This window comes from Heterocephalus glaber, unplaced genomic scaffold (assembly GCF_053883595.1).
Source record: "Heterocephalus glaber isolate CG9 unplaced genomic scaffold, H.glaber_assembly_v1.0 deba00001504, whole genome shotgun sequence".
Taxonomy (NCBI): Eukaryota; Metazoa; Chordata; class Mammalia; order Rodentia; family Bathyergidae; genus Heterocephalus; species Heterocephalus glaber.
The window spans coordinates 3,526,497-3,546,809 of NW_028258324.1; the positions used below are offsets into that span (position 1 = coordinate 3,526,497).

Sequence of the window (20,313 nt, forward strand, 5' to 3'; positions counted from 1 at the left end):
GATCTGCAAGTCCATCCTGTTCCTGGTGGGGCAGCAGCTGGACTCAAGAGGGAATGGTACTAGCAACACTACACAGGTGGTTTGCACAAACTAGGAGATTTGTTTTTTTCTCTATCATAAAGTTCAATGAAGTGCAGTGAATTCTCCTGAATGAAGCCAGGTCATTAACACCTCCTCCAGCAGGAGAAACTGAATGCAACCTCAGCACTCTCCCTGTTACTTGGTAGGTCAGAAGCCTAAATATGGTGATACAGGAGCCACAGTCCAATGTCTTTCTGGGGTGCTATTAAACCTGGTGATTGGTAGACATCCTAAGAAATGCAGGTGAGGGAAATGCTCAAAGCAGCATAGAGAACCAATCTCCATCAGACTATGGGGTGATGAGACAAGTCAGACAGGTCCTTCTATGGTGACCCAGTCTAGGTGAAGAGGAAGAAATTTATGTATGAGACAGGGAAAAACAGGAGACTGAATCAGAACCCCAGACAATCAGAGTTCCTTGGCTGAATGTCAGGAGTGGAAATGGACAGCACAAATGTGTTCCTGTGGACGCTCCTCAGAAGAAATGGAACTACAAGTTTGAAAAAGAAAGAGCACCAAAAAAAAAAAAGAGCACCACTCACTCACATTTCCAGGTCCCCCTGGGGCCCACTACACTGTGCTGTTTGTCACCAAGGTGAAAAGGACCTTGAAGATCTGCTTACAGCCAGGAATCCACTCTGAGGGCAACTCCCCAGGCCCACTGGCTGGGTAAGGCTAATTACCCCCACAGGATCCAAGGGCATGTTGATTAGAATCTGTGGAAAGCCAAAGCTCCTATGGCTTCTATGAAAACAAAAACAATAAATTCTTTTTCCTTTTCATGTAGTCCAACTCAGACTAACTAGTGGTGTTTATGAACCCAGAACAGCCTGGATTGGGAAAAGTTCAGGCCACTGGCCTGCCCATAGTGCTTATGTTTTCTTCCTCTGGAAGAAAAATATGGCAAACAAACAAAAATAAAATAAAAAACAAAACCAGACTCCCAACGAAGAGAAAACTTTAAGTTGTCATGTGTGTGCCAGGGATTTGTCCTGTTTTACTCACATCACCCACACCACTATTACAATTGCCCCTTATTTGAGGGGCTGCAAATATCCTAACTCTGTACACTAGGAAATGGACCTTTAGGCAATTTCAGCCTAAAAATCCCATCTGAGGAGTGGCAGGGATGAGATGTGGACTATTTGTGAAGTCTAAATATACACACGGAGTAACCAGATATGACTCTAAGGTGAATCAAATATCCTTCAGAGTAGAAGGAAACACTTTGAGGATTATCATAATGCAGGCAGAGCAGCTTTCCTCATCCCAGTAGTCCCAGTGAAGTGAGGTAGCTTTGCCTGAAAGGTAGCAGACATGAAGTCAGGAGAAAACACCAGGAAGTTGGGGCTCTGCATTTCTCTTCTTTCTCTTACCTGATTCATCCCAGAGTTTGGGAGGAGCAGCTCAGAATACTTAGGTGAAGGCCCTAGGTCTCCTCCCCAGAACTGACAGCAACTGGTCTGTTCTTTGGGGTGGCCATCACCACTCACTGGGATTCCTGGATTATTCCAGGTCACATTAGAAATTCTGACACCCCATGTCATAATTCCTCAATACTAGTATTAAATGAGTTTGTAAAATGGGTCCACATTGCTTTAAGTCCTCTATACAGCCACAATTCATGAAGTCACAAATGGTTTGGAATATCGTTTGGTTCTTCTAGGAAATGTTCTCCCTCAAGAAAGTATCTGAGGGCCGGGGATTTAGCTCAGTGGTTCTGCCACCTGCCTCGAAAGCGCAAGGACCCGAGTTCAATCCCTGGTACAAAAAAAAAGAGAGAGAGAAAAAAAGTATCTGAGGCTTGTCTGAGAAGTAGATGATCCTGAGTAGTGTACAGTGGTCTGAAAACACGAAGAGGAAACTGGGGGCCCCTCTTCTACACAGACCCTGGGCGCCACAGCACCAGGCCTCTGAGAAACATCAACCCTCTTCCTCATATCCAAGGACCCTGCTCCAGGCTTGCTGACAACCTATCTTTTCCCAGGGTGGTTCCTGAGACTCCAGTTCTGTGGGACTGGCCTCGCTGGGGTCATGTCATCTGGTCTTCAAAAGCCTTGCAGTCCAGCCCCACCACCCAGCATTCTTTCTCTTTCCTTCTACGACTACGCATCTCTCAACACCCGCCTGTTGTCACCTTTCCAACTCCTAAGCACCCTAGGGCCTCACTTCTCTGACGATTGTCCACAAGACGCCCACCCCCTGCGGCACTTGGGTTACCAGGCAAGTCCCCACTACGGAGCCGTCGTGGACAAAGATGTCACTGACTTCACGCAGGGAACAGCGCTAAGAGCCCTGGGCGGGTTTCACCAGTCAGTGACTTTCCATCCGGGCTCCGAGCGGCGTGGCCACCAACTCTGGAAGGCGCATGCGCAGGCCCAAGGCCGCTTGCAGAGACCCAGGGGTTGGCGCGTGCACGCGAGTTTGCGCGCGCGCGGCGTGCGCAGGGAAGGGGCGCGCGGGAGGAACATGCGCAGTAGCAGCAGACGGCGGCGCGAGCTGAGTTGGGAGATGGCGGCGGCGGCACTGAGAGTGTGAGCACCGCCCGGGAGCCACTGGCCCGGGCGCACTTCGACCCCAATCCCGCCCTCCCCGGCCCGCCATGGGCAACGAGGCCAGCCTGGAGGGCGGCGCTGGGGACGGGCCGCTGCCACCCGGAGGAGCGGGGCCCAGTGCCGGGAAGCCTCCTTCAGCACCATCCGGTGGCGGACAGCTCCCCGCGGCAGCGGCGACACGGGCCACTGCGGGACCGCCAGGCCCGGGTCCTGGCCCCGGGCCCGGCCCCCGCCTCGGCCCGGATAGGTAAGCGCGCGTCTCTGGAACAGGGTAGGGGCTGAGCCTGAGGCGGGGGTCGGGGCCTGGAGCTCAGTGTCTGGTGGACAGCGAGGTGCGATGTCGGGCGGCACTCAGCCCTGGCAGGTTGGCAGGAGCTCAATGGTTGCGGGAAGTGTCCCTTGGTTTCCAACTGTCCTGCTTTGGCAAGGCAGGATAGTGAGCCCGGGGTCAGGCGGGGCCTGTAGACCAGACCGTGACTCCGTCATGAACCCCAAATTCTCTTTCCCCTAATGCCGGGGCGCAACTGCTCGGGAGGGGTTTATGTAACCTTAGCCTGGGCCCTCTGCACAGGGGCGCAATGGGATGGAAAGGTCCTCCCTCTGCAAGTGTCTGCATGTGTCCATTGTGCTGGGTCGAGAAAGAGCACAGTGGGAGTGACCGTCAAGGAAGATCAGTGTCACTGCCAGGAACAGAGAGATCAGAAAAGAGTTGAACCATGAACTTGGTCTTATGCTTTCCTAGGCATTTAGTAGTTATGACCATCTTTGGGGAGAGGAGAATTGCTCAGTGGACACCAGTAGTCACAACGATACTGACAGGAGCCAGGTGTGGTGGCACATGCTTGTAATCTCAGCACTTGAGAGGCTGAGGCAAGAGGATCTCTGTAAATTCAAGACTAGCCTGAACTACATTGCAAGACCCTGTCTCAAAACAAAAACAAAGAAAAACAAAAACAATACTGACAGGATCATGTGCTTTTACCAAGGCTTAGGGAAACATTTCCAGGTGAAGCAAAAATACTATTACCTAGCACCAGATATGTTCTTGTTGCCCACTGATTTAAATTACCATCTCAAACCAGTGGAAAGCTGAAACCCACATAGAATTCTTGAAACAGAACATATCTGATCAAATACTGTGAGACCAGCATGATTTAAAAGTTTGCCAACCCAGGTTCTACAGAAACAATCAAGTTGCAGTGAGTGCAAGAGGGAATGCCAATATAAATCAGAGACTGGAAATTTAGGGAAATTACCAAGAGATGACAGGATAAAATGGAAGGCAGTTTTTTTTGCACCAAAATAGACCTGGGAAGTACCAACCCCACCCTGGTTGGGGGAGCTTCCGGCTCCATGTGAAGATGATATATGTTGCTTTGCCTTTTTTGTGTGGTAGTACATAAACTCCAAGACACCATAATTTTTGCTTCGTCAGCTGTCCAACTGGGTCTCATGTGTGTTTATCTCCTCACAAGTCATTTCTTGGACGACTGACAATGATGAAGGGCTTTTATCTTATTTCTTGGTTGTTTTTTTGTTTTGTTTTGTTTTTTGGTACCGGGGATTGAATTTGGGTCCTTGTGCTTTCGGGGCAGGCATCAGAACCACTGAGCTAAATCCCTGGCTATTTCTTGTTTTTTTGAGACAGGGTCTTACTGTGTAGTTCAGGCTGGCCTTGAATTCACTCTGCAGTCCAGGCTGGCCTTGAATTTACAGTGATCCTCCTGCCTCAGCCTCCCTAGCGCTGGGATTACAGGCATGCAACACCATCCCCTGCTATTTTATTTATTTATTTATTTATTTATTTATTTATTTTTGAGACAGAGTCTGGCTATGTACTTCAGGCTGTCCTTGAACTCACAGCGATCCTCCTTCCTCAGCCTTCTGAGGGAAGGGATTACAGGTATGCACCATCATACCTGGCTTAATGAAGGGCTTTTTTTTTTTTGGTACCGGGGATTGAACTCGGGACCTTGCGCTTTCGAGGCAGGCACCGGAACCACTGAGCTAAATCCCTGGCCCAATGAAGGGCTTTTAATACCCTGAAACCTGTCACAAAAAAGCCATCCTGTGAGCATTTCTTTTAGAGGTGGGATTTGTCTATTTAAAAAAATTTTTTTTCTTTTTTATTAAGTTTATTGGCACATTGTAGGTATACAATAGAGTTACATTCATCATTGGGATCTTGTACCTTTACATGATGTATCTTGGTTCTTATTTTTTCCCCATTCCCCTGCCCTCCCTTCACTCCCTCCAGGGTTTGTCCATTTTACATTAGCTGTTAGGGGAATGTAGTTGGATAGCACATGGCTTTTATCACTGCAAACCGTGTCTATCTTGCTGTGCACTGAATTTCATTTGGATTTTAACTTGAAAGGTCCTCAATCAGGCTTCAGTGATCTCCTTCCAAGGGAAAGCTTCTACTCCTGAATGGAAAAACACCTTGTTATTGGGAGCACTCTATATGGGAAATTTGCTGTTTCTCTCCTGGTAACTAAACAGGCTGCTGTGCTTGTAGTTTATCAGATGTTCCACAGCCAAGCATATGAAATTTTGGAAAGTCTTGGGCAGCTAAGAGGGACAGGAAGGAGGCTGGTGGGCACTGCTTATATTCCTTTTTAATGTTTCATTTCTATTCCATCTATGCATTCCACTGCAAGGGGAGGGGAACCATGGGCTCCTGCTGGATGTAACAGTCACACATTTGGCTGTGGGCAAGGCTAACACATGAGCCTGTGGTGCTGAAGTCCTGTGATTATCAGGCACAGGTGATCAGCTAGCTCTTTGTCACCAAAACCCAGGACTGGGTTTATCATAGCACCTCACCTAAACAGACAACTCCATGGTCTGCCTCTTCTTCAGCATCAGAATGGCTTCTACTTCCTCTCTGAACATCTCAGGTACCTGATGCTAAATTTAGCATGTTGTGTTCTGAGTTGCTTCGAACAGATTGGTCCATTGATGGAGAAAAGGCCCTGTGGCATGTGCCTCTGGGCATTCAGGAAAGAACATCGGCACAGGGACATATCTGTTTCCAGCAGGATTGTGGATTTTGGGACAGTCAGAAGTTTCATGGAACTAGATAGAGGGTCAGGTAAAGGGGTGATCATTTTTCTAACACCAGAGAGGAACAAAACTGAAGTTTTAGGAGAGTTTCTGTTGCCATATTATCTCATCACCCCAGGCTAAATTAATCTTTTCATCCTCATGCTGCACTACCTTGGGTTCTGTGAGAAATGGCTAAAGAGTCTGACTTGAATTCCGTAAGTAGTGGTGCCACATGGTATTGCTGAGAGGCAATACCATGGGATGATAGGGTGCTTTGGGCACCAGAGAGTTCCTCAAGGAGGGGCTTCCTGATTTTGTTCACTGGGTCACTGCATACAGATACATAGGCTGTGTCTTTGTCAAGGAATACCATATTGGGAGAAGACTGAACTCTGTTTTGGGCTCACTCTCTAAGCTAGTATGGGCTGCATCCTATTAGAAAAAGGAATATCATTCATTCAATCACTTATGGAGATGTGCCTAATATGAAAGGGGGTGTACAAGTTGATGGGCTACATACACCTACACATACCTATACATACACCTATACATATGCCCTTGACACACTATTAGTCAAGATAGAAACTTACAAGTAAAAAATTTCACGAAAGAGCCATGTAGACCTGTGGCAGCCTGTCTCATCTATACTCACCCTATGGGTTTGCATATATTTTAACATTTACAAGTTGATTTTCAGTTAATTAGCTGAGATACATTTACCAGCTATCAAAAGCAAGTGTTGGCCTTGGCTTCATGAAGTATGTGGAAATGTATATGGTACTTTCTTATCTTCCAGAATTTGTAGTTTCCCCCCATGGTAGGAATGGAACCCAGGCACATTACCATTGAACTACACCCCTAGAATTTTTTGTTTTTTATCTTGAGACAGAGTCTCACTAAGTTGCCTAGGCTGACCTAGAACTTGTGATCCTCCTGCATCAGCCTCCTAAGTGAGCCTCTTGAGTAGTTGAGATTGCAGACATCTGCTGCTGTGCTATGCTCAGATAGCTCTTAAAGAGCCAAATCATGGAACCCTAGGAGAGATACTGTGGGAAGCTCAGTGTCTGAGAAGGATCAAATAGGCAATGTTTATCGAAGGATTGTCAAATAGGAAGAGTGGAGAGATAGGGCTAGGCTTCTGGAGGAGAGACCCAAGGGATCCTGGAAAAATGGTAGTATTAGGAGAGGCAGAAAGAGAAATGGGATGAGGATTGTGTTCTGCAGGGGCAAGGACAGTAGCAGAAAATGAGGCTGAATGACTTCAGGGGGCTGGGAGAGAGCTGAGGACAAAGCCAGGTGAGATATCTCTCACCATCCAAATCTGTGATCAACTCATTTCTAGCCCGTAAGTCACGGAGACATCTTAAACTAAAGGCAGCTAGGCACAGAGAACCTTAGTCGAGGCTGCTTTGAGAACAGCACCCAGAGTTCCTTTTTCAAAATGAACTTCTTGGGCATAGTGTCTCTGGCTGGGATTAGCGAGACTTGTTATTCAGTTAACATCAGGGTCTAGAAAAATCTCGGCAGAATTTGTAAAGATAAAATGAAATGACACAATTTTCAGGTTTGGAAATAGCTCTTTATCATTTAGACACTCTGTGTGTGTCTGTGTGTGTGTGTGTGTGTGTGTGTGTGTATGTGTATGTATGTTACTAGAAATCAAACCTAGGGGCTCTATAACACTGAACTACATCCTCAGCACTTATAATATATATATATATATATATATATATATTTAAGATAGTGTTCAACTAAATTGCTCAGGTGGGACTTGAACTTGTGATCCTTCTGCTTTAGCCTTCTTCAGTGCTGGGATTATAGGTCATTTAGAGATCTTCATTAGCTCCTGTAGCTGGTTTTTCAGGGAGGGCATGCCACTAAGTATGCACTAAAATGACCTCACATCTGAATGGTAATGATGTCAAAATTTTACCTTAAGAGGGCAACGAGTTTTCCATTTCTTGTTAGGGAAAGAAAGGTAGCTTTGTTAATATAGTTGTTCCCAGCATTAGTAGGATTGATACAATGTCATTGATTTTAAAAAAAATTATATCTGGGCATGGTGGTTTACACTTATAATTCCAGTATTTGGGGTGGCTGAGGCAGGAGGACTGCAGTTTTGACCAAAACCTGGGCATTTTAGGGATTTAGCAAGACCTGTCTTAAAATAAAAAGTAAAGAAGACCTGGGGATGCAGGCCATTTTTCTGTTTTTGTAGTGTTGGGGATTAAACCCAGAGGCCTCACACATGCTAGGCAAGTGCTTTACCTTGAGCTACATTCCCACCTCAATGATCTCTTCTTTATCTCAGCATGGTTCTATTTTTCTAGTTCTCTTATGAATTTGTCTTTATGGTCAGTTTTTTTTATTGTGATGCAGTTGACTAATACATCTCTCCAGTTTCTTTCTTTCTTTTCTTTTTTTTTGTTTTTCTTTTTTGAGACAGGGTCTCACTCTGTAGTTCAGACCGGCCTTGAACTCACTATGTAGCCACCATGCATGGCTTCCAGTTTTATAGATTCCCTCTTTTTTCTTTTTTCTTCTTGAGATTTATGTGTTAGAGAACTGTATTATTTGTCCTATGCATTCTTACATTCTTGAATAGGCTGATTGTATTCCCAGGGTGTCATTTAAGATGTTCCTCTGTCCTATATTTTTTTCCCTCCAAACTGAGAATTAAATTTAGAAACTATTCAGATTTATATTCCCCCCCCTCCCTCTTTTTCATCCTCATTATTCTGCAGTGCTGAGGTTTGAACCTAAGGCCTCACACATGTTAGGCAGGTGCTCTACCACTGAGCTGTAACCCTTAGCCCACATTTCATTCTTTTGGCCAACAAATTCTAGATTTTTAAGAAAGAGTGTGTTAGCTGTGCTATAATTTCAGCATGCTGGGAGGGTGAGACAGGAGGAGATTGCAAGTTCAGGGCCAGCCTGGGCAATTTAGTGAGATCCTCTCTCAAAATTTATATAATGAAAAAGGGCTGGGCCGGAGATTTAGCTCAGTGGTTCTGCTGCCTGCCCCACAAGCACAAGGTCCTGAGTTTGATCCCCGGAAAAAAAAAAAAAAAAAGAGCTGGATCAATAGCTCAGTGTGAAGGTCCTGAGTTTGTTCCTCAGTACCAGAAGGAAAAAAACAAAAAGGAGTAATTTTTTTCAGGGGGGTACCAGGGATCAAACTCTGGACCTTGTGCTTGCGAGGCAGGTGGTGGCACTGAGCTAAATCCCCAGCCCAAAAAGGAGTAATTTTTTGAGGACTCAGACATGGAAAGACTAGGAGATCACAAAAAGTAGAGTCAGACTTTGGACTAATTTGGGAACCAAAGAACAATACAGTGGGTCACTTTTCTGTTCTTTTTCTAAAGTCCTCCTTTCTCTGAGTTTAAGAAGGCAAAGGTAGCCTAATGTGGTGGCTAATACCTATAATCCTAGCTACTTGGATGGCAGAAGCTGGAGGATAACAAGTTTGAGGCCAGCCTGTGCAATTTAGTGAGGCTCTGTCATAAAATAACAAAAAATAAAATAAAGTAAAGTAAAGTAAAATAACATAGGCTGGGGGTGTAGCTCAGCACTCCTGAGGTTTCCTAGTACCATTAAAAAAAAAAAAAAAATCGGTCCAGGGACTTAGCTCAGTGGTTCCACTGCCTGCCTCGAAAGCACAAGGACCCAAGTTCCCAGTACCAAAAAAAAAAAAATCCCTTCAGTAAATTCTTCCCAGTCTCATTGGCCTTGCATTTCTGACTGGGGCTTTTTTTCTGTTGTTAGTGATGGGAATGAGGAGGGCCAAATCCTGCCATGCATGGGCTACTTGAGGTGGTTCTCTTCCCAGTTCCTGTGAGCCACGTACATTTAAGTTGGATCTGACAGTGGGGTAGGCTAGTAAAACTGCCCCTTCCCCAGACCCTAATCCTAAACCAAATCCCAAACCCTGCCCTATTCCTCCCTGCTAGGTGTTTTATTTCTCACTCTTCTGCCAGGGCATGCAGCTCCTACAGGCCCTAGCTGTCTTGGCCTTACTTGTCCGTCCTGCCTTGGAACTAACTTTTTCAGTGGTAAAATGGTGGCTGACACCCGTATACCTGCAGTAAGCCCTGGGGGTTGTGTTAGGATGTGAGGCCTTTCTGGAAAGCTGGAATTTGGGGAACAATCTAGCTGCAGGGACTCCTACACCAGTCTTATCACCTGTTGCCAGGCGCATGTCATGCTGGTTCAGACACTATATGCAAACAATCCACCCAATGCCTTTCCTAAAGGGCCCTCTGCTTTCTCTGAGCACCAGCAGAGTAGGGGAAGCTAGCTAGAGTCTGGGAATGAATTGGGACCCTGGCCTTTGGTTCAGCTTGTGGTAGGAGAAATGGAATTCTGGTGTCCTACCTTCTGTGGTCTGTTCCTATGGGTTGGGCCTCTGATTGGTGGGTATCTCTCCCCACTTGTCCACACTTAGGTTCTGGTCAGTGTGAGTGGTGGGTGCACTCCCTATGTATCTGTGCAGTCCTTGGGCCCCACACTACTTACTGATGGGCTTTGAGATTGTTTTTTTTTTTTGCCAGTACCAGGAATAAAACTCAGGACTTTGTGCATGCCAGGCAGGCGCAGTGCCACTGAGCTAAATCCCCAGCTGGGCTTTGAGATTCTAAAAACAGCTTTGTGGGCCAGGGATTTAGCTCAGTGGTTTCGCTGCCTGCTGCACAAGCGCAAGGACCCAAGTTCTATTCCCGGTACCATAAAAAACAAAAAACTAAAAACAGCTTTGCTATAGCAGAGACACCTCATCTGCTATCCCCACTTCTTCCTAACAAGAAGATCACATGGAGGCACATTGGAAACCTTTAGGTGACCAGTGAGCTCAAATCCACAACTGCCCTGAAGTGGATGGAGCTGCTGTCAGGGCCAAAGGTGAAGAGGTTGTCCCTGAGGGCAAGTAGAAAGGTTGGCATTTGGCCTTGGTCAAATGTTCATGAGATCAGAGAGCCCTAGCAGTTCATTCAGGAGCTCATGCCAGGGTCTTTCCACTTGGTCCTGCTCTATCTCCAGAGGAGCCATGCTAGAAGAAAGCTTAGGGATTTGGGAGCTTTAAGAGAAAACAAAGGTGAGGAAATTTCCCAGTAGCCACACTGCTACTTTCCTGTGTTTGCCCAGATAACAAAAGTCATCTGCACTTTAAAATTTTAAGTTAATTAAATTTTTTTTTTGGTACTGGGGATCGAACTCAGGACCTTGCTCTTGCAAGGCAGGTGGAAGAACCACTGAGCTAAATCCCTGGTCCTTAAGTTAATTAATTTTTAAATGATGTTTTAAGATAGGTGTATATTGTGGAGTAGCTAAATCAAACTAACATATCCATTATCTGACACTGGTGGTAAAAGCACTAAAAATCTTCTCAGCAATTTTCTAGAATATAATACATTGTTATTAATTACTACCACCATGTTGTGCAGTACAGCTCTTGAATTTATTCCTCTTTAACTGAAAGTTTGTATTTTGTGACCAATAGCTACATACTTTCCTCTTCTGTATTTTTTATATATTGGAGTGGTTGTGGAGTTTTCTATAGTTTGATTCTACTTAGAAGTGAAGTATTTGTGTTTTGTTTGTTTTGCTTTGTTTCAGGACTGAGGATTGAACTCAAGGCCTTCACAATGAGTTACATCCCTAGTTCATACCCCATTCCTCCTTTCTTCTCTCTTTCCTTTTTTTTTTCTTTGAGACAAGGTCTCCCCATGTAGTTCAGGCTGGCCTTGAACTCATTATGTAGTCCAGGCTGCCCTCAAACCTACAGCAATCCTCTTGCTTCAACCTCTCAAGTGCTAGGATCACAGGCATGTACCACCATAACCAGCTAGTGGAAGGGTTTTAAAATGAAAGTTTAGCCAGGTGAAATGTGAGGAACAAACAAGGGAGTTGCAAAATGGGTTCTTGACTCCTGGGCTGGTGGGAGAGAAAGAAGCACTTGTCCACATCTTTACTCTTAAATTCTTCTTCCATCAATTAGAATTTGCTATTGCCTACTCTTTGTCCTTTGTCTCACAGAAGTAAGATAAATATGAGCATGATTTAAAGGGTTTTTTTGTTTTGTTTTTTTGGTGCCAGGGATCGAACTCGGGTCCTTGCGCTTGCACAGCAGGCGGCGAAACCACTGAGCTAAATCCCCAGCCCCTTGTTTTGTTTTTTGAGGTAGTGAGTATTGAACCCAGGGCCTACTCACTGACCTACATTCCCAGCCCTTATTATTTTTTATTTTGAGACAGGGTCTTGCTAAGTTGCTAAATTGCCCAGGCTTGGCTTGAATTTGTGTTCCTCCTGCCTCAGCCTCTCCAAGTTCTGGAATTACTGCCGTGTGCTGCCAAGCCTGGCAAAAGGGGTTGTATTATGTATCCTAAAATAGTAGAGCATATATTTGTATAGAATTTTACAGCTTACAAAACACATTCACAACATTAACTGATTCAGTTGGGAGCTCGAAAGGCCTCAGATGAGCAATTTAGAAGAACAGCCAGCTAGCAAACTTTAGCAAACCAAATGCCATCCACTGAGCACAGCTGGAAAACCATGTCATTTCTCCACTGCCTGCTCTTTGAAGATGGAAAATTTAGTAAGAGGATGTCAAGGGCTACGAGGAGAGGAAGAAAGGAAGTAGGACATTTGGATAGAGGACAGGACAGGATAGGGTGAGGGATGAGGAATAGGGGAAGCATCCTGACTCGGCTCAGAAATTGTGTTTTAATCAATCCTAACATTACCCTAGATTGGCTGTGCATGCCAGGTAGTTCATCAGGATTTTTTTTTTTCTTCAGTGCTGGGAATTCAAACCAACGCATTACACATATTGGGCAAGCACTCTGCCACTGAGCTGCATCCCAGGCCCCTAGGTCTTGTTTTTCATCTCTAAAATGAGAGATTTAACTAGATGATCTCCAAAGTCCCATTTACCTTTGACATCATGTTTCTGTGTGATGAGGAAAGGAAGCATGACATTTCCCACTATTCTTTAGTCCCTTTGAGGGTAGAAAGCAAGGTCATAAATCACAAATACAACAGAGGTTCTTTAGGTGAATTAGAAGCAACACTCAATTAGGAAGACTCATCCATCATGGTCCAGAGATATCTCAAAATGGACAAGATGATCGCACATTCAAGCCTAGAGCCTGGAGAGGGCCCGTCTGGTGCCCAGCCTCTGGTAGACAGGGCCTCTTGGACAGCTGGTGGCTTCCTTGTGCTAGGTTGGCTGGCCAGTCAGCAAATCTCCAACCTGGGCCTACAGAGCCTGCTGCAGGCCTGCTTTTCCCAGCTGTACTTCACTGATTACCCTCCTGAGTGTTGCCCTACCTGAATCTTGCAGGTACTCTGGCAGCAGCAGGCATGCCCTTGATTTGCGGGGGGCCCTGACCTAAACTTTGTGATGGGAGAGGATGGGGCATGGGAAGAGTGGGCCTGAAAGAGATTTCAGTGCTGTCCCTTCTAGTTGAGCAGTCAGGAAGCCTGGGAGACTACTGCATTTGTAAGGGAAGAGATGGAAGCAGCTTCTGTTATGTTCTGCCTCTGTTTGTAGAACATAGTTTAGATCCAAAGATCCAAAAAAGGAACTCCAGGTGCAACCATAGACAATATGACAGGCCCCCACAGATTCACATGGGGGTCCTACACATGTCCAGGATGGAAGGAACCTTTGTGTGGAGATGCGCAGCATGAGTGTGGGAATATAGAGCACCCAGAAAGGCATGGGAAGATGTCCTTATGCTACAGGAGTGATGGCCCTTGGTCCTTCAGACTATGTCACTTATAGTCCCTGTGACATGCTGAGGGATACCGTGTGACTTGAGGCTTGTTCTCCGAGCCTGCTTGTCTTCAGGGTACTGACAGCCTTGGGCAAGCAGCCTGGGTAGGCAAGCAATTTAGTGTCCCATCACAGCTACAGAAGCTAGTGATGTCCAATTCAGGGAAGAAAACCAGAGCCGAGGAGGCCTGGCATAGGAAGTGCTGAAACCTATGAGCAGATCAGTTAGTGGACCCAAGACCAACAGGAAGTTTAGGGAAACCTAATTCCAACTATTAGAAAAAAGCAGCTTCCCAACATTGCAGTCATCTGGCTGGGAAGGAGAAAAGGCTGCTGGCTTCTGGGGTATTCACACCAAAGCATGGGGAGAGTAGGAGAGTAGACATTCTGGCATTTTTATCTATCTATCTATCTATTTATTTTTGAGACAGGGTCTCACTATGTAGCGCAGGCTGGCCTCAAACTCACAGTGATCCTTCTGCCTCATCCTCCCAAGTGCTGGGATTACAGGCATGCACCACTACACTGGGCTCTTAAAGATCTTAAAACCCTGGCAGCGTTACTACTTATTGGTTTTATTCTAATATATATGTATATTTAAATATATGAATATAGATAGAATATATGTATATATTCATATGTAAATGTATATATGTGTGTATTTTAAAACATAGTATAGATATTTTTAATTACAATAACACTATGAATGTTATTTAAGATTCTCTTGTGGGTTTTTTTTGTCCTTAGATTATATCTTTCCAGGGATATAGAGTTGTGTTGTAGAGTTATTAGAAATGATCCTTCCCTGTGTAGTTATGCCATTTTTTCCAATTTGTATTCAGTTTGTAAGGATTGTTTTTATTTGTTTGTTTTTGTTTTTAAAGCTCTTTTTTTTTCCAGTATTGGAGATTGAACTCAGGACCTTGTGTTTTCGAGGCCGGTGAGGCACCACTGAACTAAATCTCTGGCCCTGTTTTTTTTTGTTTTTGTTTTTTTGGTTTTTTTGGTACCAGGGGTTTAACTTAGAACTTTGCACTTTCGAGGCAGGCAGCAGAACCACTGAGCTAAATCCCTGGCCCTGTTTTGTTTTTTTGGGTTTTTTTGTTTTTTGGTACAGGGATCGAACTCGGATCCTTGCGCTTGTGCAGCAGGTGGCGAAACCACCGAGCTAAATCCCCAGCCCTGTTTTTGTTTGTTTGAGACAGGGTCTTGCTATGTAGTTCAGGCTGGCCTTGAATTCATGGCAATTCTGCTTTAGCCTCCTGAGTGCTGGGATTACAGCTGTGTGCCACCACACCTGGCTTGTAAGGATTGTTTTTGGACCAGTTATTTTTTGCTGCCATATTACTGCATGATAAATCAAACTAAAGCTTAGAGGCTTCAACTAGGAAATAACATATATTTTTTCACATTAGAAATTTAACCCAGGGTCTTGTACTTGCTAGGCAAGCACTCTTCCACTGAGCTACATTCCCCAGCCCCAGCTGTTGTTGTATGTTTGATTTATGTATGTATGGGTTTTTGTTTGTTTGTTTGTTTGTTTTGAGACAGGATCTCAAAACAAAACTATGTTGTTCAGACTGGCCTTGAACTCATTATGTAGCCTAGAATGGCCTTGAACTCAGGAGATTCTCCTGGCTCAGCCTCCAGATTGCTGGAATTACAGGTGTGTACCACCACACATAGCTTGCCCCAGTTGTTTTAGAGGTATCCAAGTGAAATGTCAGGTAGGCCTTCAACTGGAGAAAACATGAAATGTGACAAGATCCCCTTGGGAGATTTGGGGATTGAGACGAAGGAAACAAGGCAGAGAGGGAGGGAGTTCCCTACTGCTCTGAGGTCAAGATCTGCTGATGGGCAGCTGGGGTAGGGACACTATCCCTGAATTCTAAAGATATGTCTTTGTCTGGGCCAGGAGGCAGGCTGTGGCACATGGGCTTGGCTCCCAAGCCGGGGACTGAGTAGGACTTTCCCAATGCCCAAGCATCCTTCTCTGCTTCCCTCTTGGGCTGAAAGCACTTTTGCAAACAATAGTACTTAGTACTGATTGCCTGACAGTATGAGACCCACAAAGCAGAGTCAGGAGAGGTTTCCTGTCAGGGCACCTTGGGGTAGCTGTGATATAAGCTGAGACAGTGGAAGACAGGGAGGAAGGGAGCAGACAGACCCAGTTGGGAAGTCCACCCAAGTTTCCAGGGACTCATGTCAGAGCCACATAATTATCTCTTTTTCTAAATGGTAAAAAACAAAACAAAAACAAAACACCAGCTGAGCATGGTAGCTCAAGCCTATAATCCCAGCACTCTGGGAGGCTGGGGCAAGAGGATTGAAAGTTGAGCCCAGCCTGGGCAATTTAGCAACTTAGCGAGACCCTGCCTCAAAATTGTAAAGAAAGAAAGAAAAAAAGGAAGGAAGAAAAGGGGGCAGGGAGGGAGAGAGGGAAGAAGGAAGGAAGGAAGGAAGGAAGAAGGGAGGAAGGGAGGGAGGGAGAAAGGGAGGAAAGAAGGCAGGCAGGCTAGGTATGTAGCTCAGTGTGAAAACCCTCGATTCAATCCCCAGTACCTTAAAAATGAAAACAAAAACAAAAAAGTGCCTGCACTTCTGAGTATTGAGTGAGGAAAGCAAAATACCCTCCCTGTCTTCAATTTAGAGAGCGAGATAGTCTGGAGGGGACCCTCAGGCAACACTTTCCTTTGTAGTGCCAAGCCCTGGTTCTGCCCAGCCTACTTGGCAGTGCCAGGGAACTGTTTGCAGGGGCAAGTAGGAAGAGGAAACTGAAGTGCTTCCTTTGTGGGAAACATCCCGTCTGACCCGTGCTTCTGTGATGTACTCTGGTACTCTCAGGCCTGTGAAATAGAGGGGCAGGGACCCCAGAGCAGCCAGATCTGGCTCTCTCAGCAAGCTTGACAGAGAAGAGGAACCTCAGGCAGGGTACCTCAGCCTCTTTCATAGTCTTTGTTGGTGTCTCAGGAAAACAAGGGATTCAAAAAATACATACTTTGCTTTTGAAGAGATGCTGGGCAGTACTGCGGGGATTTTGTGTGCACACTGTGGTTTTTGCAATGTGTGTCTCTGGCCAGCAGAGGGTCAGGACCACTGTGGGGTGGGACCACTGATCCTCTACTTGAGGGTACTTCCAAGTGCCCCACAGCAAGTCAGGGGCAAGACATGGAGGTGGAGCCTGGGCCTTGTAGCTCCAGTCCCTAGCCACTTTGGGCTTGGGAATCTTTGCTGGTCCAGGGAAGGGAGAAGGAATCCAGTGCACAGGATGGATACATTTCCTGCCACTGTTGCAAGAAGTGCAGGCCCCTGAGTAGAACAGACTGGAAGAAAAGAGCCCAGGCTCCACCATATGGAGTTCGGGGACACAGCTTTGCCACACTGTGACTACTGGGGATAGCCCACTTTTCACAGTGTGTTTGCTCTGTACCAGGACCCAGAGGTCTCAGGTTACAGTTGGGGAATGAGAACAGAGACTGTTCCTTTCTTCCTCAACCTGCCATGTATACAGGGCATCTAGTAAAAAGTCAACATGCCAGATGTGGTGGTGCATGCCTGTAATCCCAGCACTCAGGAGGCTGAGGCAGAAGGATCACCGTGATGTCAAGGCCAGCCTTCGTTACATAGTGAGTTCCAGGGTCAGCCTGAACTACTATATAGAGAGACCTTAGTTTATAGTGATTTCAAGGCTAGCCTGAACTACTACATAGAGAGACCTTGTCTCAAAACATACATACATAAATAAATAAGAAAACACAAAGAAAAAGTCATCATGCTCCAAACACGTATGGAGTGCACAACTTCTGGGAATGAGACCCATAGTGATATGAGAGACACTAATAAAGTGTGTTGATTGGTTTTTTTTTGGCACTGGGGATCGAACTCTGGACCTTGTGCTTGCAAGGCAGGCACTGGAATCACTCAGCCAAATCCCCGGCTAAAGTGTGTTGATTGTTATTTGACAGCATGCAGTGGAGGTGGGTTTCAGCTCATGGGATACAAGTAGCACCACTCCCCCAGAAGCTTAATTTCTCCAGACGCCCTGCTCTATCTCCATAGATGGCTTTGTTCCCAAGAAGATGTAGCTTTGTTTGGAGAATGTTATTTTTTTGTCCATTCATTCAAGAAGAACTTATTTGTTCCTGCTCTGTGTCATAAAGTCAGTCTCGTCAGATCGCACAGATTGGATGTGTAGGTAGGGCTGAGCCATGCCAGATAGCTAAGAGAAGGGGGGAAGTGGGACCCCTGTGGGGTCCCTTTGTGGGTTTCAGGTTACTGGCATCATGCTGGGCAAGGCTTCTTTTGTAGCTGGGCAGGTCTGAGTCTCAGATGATGGCTGCCCCTCCCTGAACATGAGTGTACACCTGCAGGACACACCTCCCAGCTCCAGGGATTACCGAATGCCAGGCTCAGCAGATGCTTTCCTCAGGCAAAAAGATTGCAAGATCAGAATTGTGTCTTTTGGAACCCAAGGGTGTTTTGCCACCAGGCTTGAGGAACTAAGAAGCCATCTTAGCTGTTCGTTTCGCCAGTGGCTTATTCATTCTCCTCTAACCTGACCTCTGAGGTCCTGGAAGCGTTAAGTTCCTGTTTACCCACTGAGCTTAGCTGCTCTGGTTTTAAACTGACCCTGCAGGACTCATCCCAGTCTCTGCTTTCATAGGTGATATCATTGGGCTGCTCTGGCTGGTCCCTTTCCATTACTAGGGTCAGCTTTCCTTTTTACGGCCACCCCACATCTGCATGTGCAGAGAAAAGTGAGAAGGCCAGGGTGGACAGCTTCTGCCAGGTGCCTCCCTTGGCAACTCCTCTCAGGGTCTCTGACATGGGGAGGCCCCTAGAGGATCCAAATGAATGGGAACTTATCATCTTCCCCTTCCAGGCACTGTGACAAGGTCTGAGGTGGCAAGCAGCCCTATTCTTGAGGAACTGAGGCCCTGGTGGGAGAGACTGTTTTTAATTACACACAAATCAAAATGCTATTGAAAGAGTAGGACCAGAAGCCTCATTAGCGCCACAAAGCAATAATGTTAGGGTGGGGAGGTGTGTGTCTGAGGGTGAGCAGGAATCAAGGAAGAAGGCAGGTGGAATTGTAAGGGGCTCAAGTTGAAAGAAGTACAAGGTTCCTTTTCAGTGACAGATGGATCAGAACATGGATGGGAGCAAAGAGGCCTGTTCTAGAAATAATCCACCTGATTTATTTCCAGCCAGGGCATCTTGCTGTGATTGTTGGGGCTCGTTGTGCAGATGGTCTTCCCTTTCCTCCAGGCTCCAACAGGGGCTCATTGCCTCCTCTACTTTGGGGCTGTTTGTCCATCTAGCTGCCTCTGCCATTGCAGGAGGGCACTGGAACAGGTAAGACATGTTTTTGGGTGCCCAGTGAAGTTTCTTTCTCTTTCACAGGGGTCATGGAGAGTAGAGGCACTGTCACATATGACCACTAGATAAAGATCACTTCATCAGGTTCCTCTACTAAATGTAACATTCACTGTTTACCCTCAGCCATAATCTGAGGAGTCACCTGCAGGATCACTGTGCTGGGCAGTATGTGTAAGCACATCTTTAAAACCCCTTCTACTTGCAGCCTTTTCCTTAGCTTTTTTTTTTTTTTTTTTTTTTTTTGACAGAATTGAGGATTGAACCTTGAGGATCTTTCAAGTATTGAGGATCCTTTGTGTGAACCTTGTGCATGCTAGGCAAGCACTCTATCACTAAGCTATACCCCAGCCCCCTGTGTAACTTTTTTGACTCTCTCTTGCCCCAGTCCAGGGTGATTGTCCCGGAATCCAGGGTGATTGCCAGGGCATGTGCTCCAGAGAGTGGAGGAGGGCTCCTGAACTTCACTTTTTGCTAAGAACATATTCTAGCATTCTTGGGCCCTAACCACCCTGTTCACAGCAGCAGCCTTTGCGCCTTGCTTCTGGGTCCCATTTTTTTTACTCTGGAATCTTGAAGAGCTTGCTTGCTTTCTTGCCTTGGGTCTTCCAACTTTCTTTGCTCCTTAGCCAGCTCCCAGAATCTGGTCCTGTTCACTTTTATGAGAACACACTTTCATCATGGCATGGAGACTTTGCCTGTGACCGTTGCCTCAGTCCATGTTTGAGAATGAGCCATTAATAAAGAACAAAGGGCCGGGGATTTAGCTCAGTGGTTTCACTGCCTGCTGCGCAAGCACAAAGACCCAAGTTTGATCCCTGGTACAAAAAAAAAAAAAGAACAGAAATTTATTTCTTACAGTTCTGGAGGCTGGAAATCCAAGATCAAAGCGGGTTCCATGTCTGATCTGTTTCTCAGATGGTGTCTTTTTTTTTTTTTCCCCTAATACTGGAGATTGAACCCAGAGCCTTGGCATCAAGTCACATCCTCAGCTCCTTTTTCTATTTATCTTGAGGCAGGGTCTTGCTGAGTCCTGCTTTAGCTTCCCAGAGTGCTAGGATCACAGGCCTGCACCACCATGCCCGGCTCTAAGACATTGTCTTTTGGTATATCCTCGAGGGGACAAACACTGTCTCCTCACCTGGCTGAGAAATGGAAGAGCATAAAAAGGCCTCACTAATTCTTTCCAGTCCTTTTATAAAGTTGATGATCCCTTGTGTAAAGGCTGTGCCCTTATGATTTAATCATTGCTTAAAAGCTCTACCTCTTAATACCACCATATTGGAGTTTAAGTTCCAACACGAATTTTTGAGGGAATAAAAACATTCAAACCAAGCAGTCCAAAAGCTTAGTGCTAGGGATAGGTATGCAAAGAAGGGCTAGTTCCTTTCTTTTCTCGTGGCAAGGCAGTGCTTAGAAGTTGTCAGCAGCTACTGGGGCTCACCCACCAGGTTTTTCAGGGGCAGGAAATCTATGTCA

General features: G+C 45.8%; 1 protein-coding gene across 2 annotated transcripts in view; it reads left to right on the forward strand.

The window, feature by feature from the left end:
• Positions 1 to 2,545: 2,545 nt before the first annotated feature.
• Positions 2,546 to 20,313, forward strand: part of Bsn (bassoon presynaptic cytomatrix protein) — a 102,605-nt gene continuing 84,837 nt past the window's right edge. Inside the window, exon 1 of one of the 2 annotated variants that reach the window (XM_004834044.3) lies at positions 2,546 to 2,883. In XM_004834044.3, coding sequence (XP_004834101.2) covers positions 2,684 to 2,883 — 200 coding nt within the window. In that variant the 5' untranslated portion in view covers positions 2,546 to 2,683. Of the gene's footprint in view, positions 2,884 to 7,466; positions 18,814 to 20,313 lie in introns of those variants that run through there. The other variant, XM_087186075.1, reaches the window with a different exon arrangement.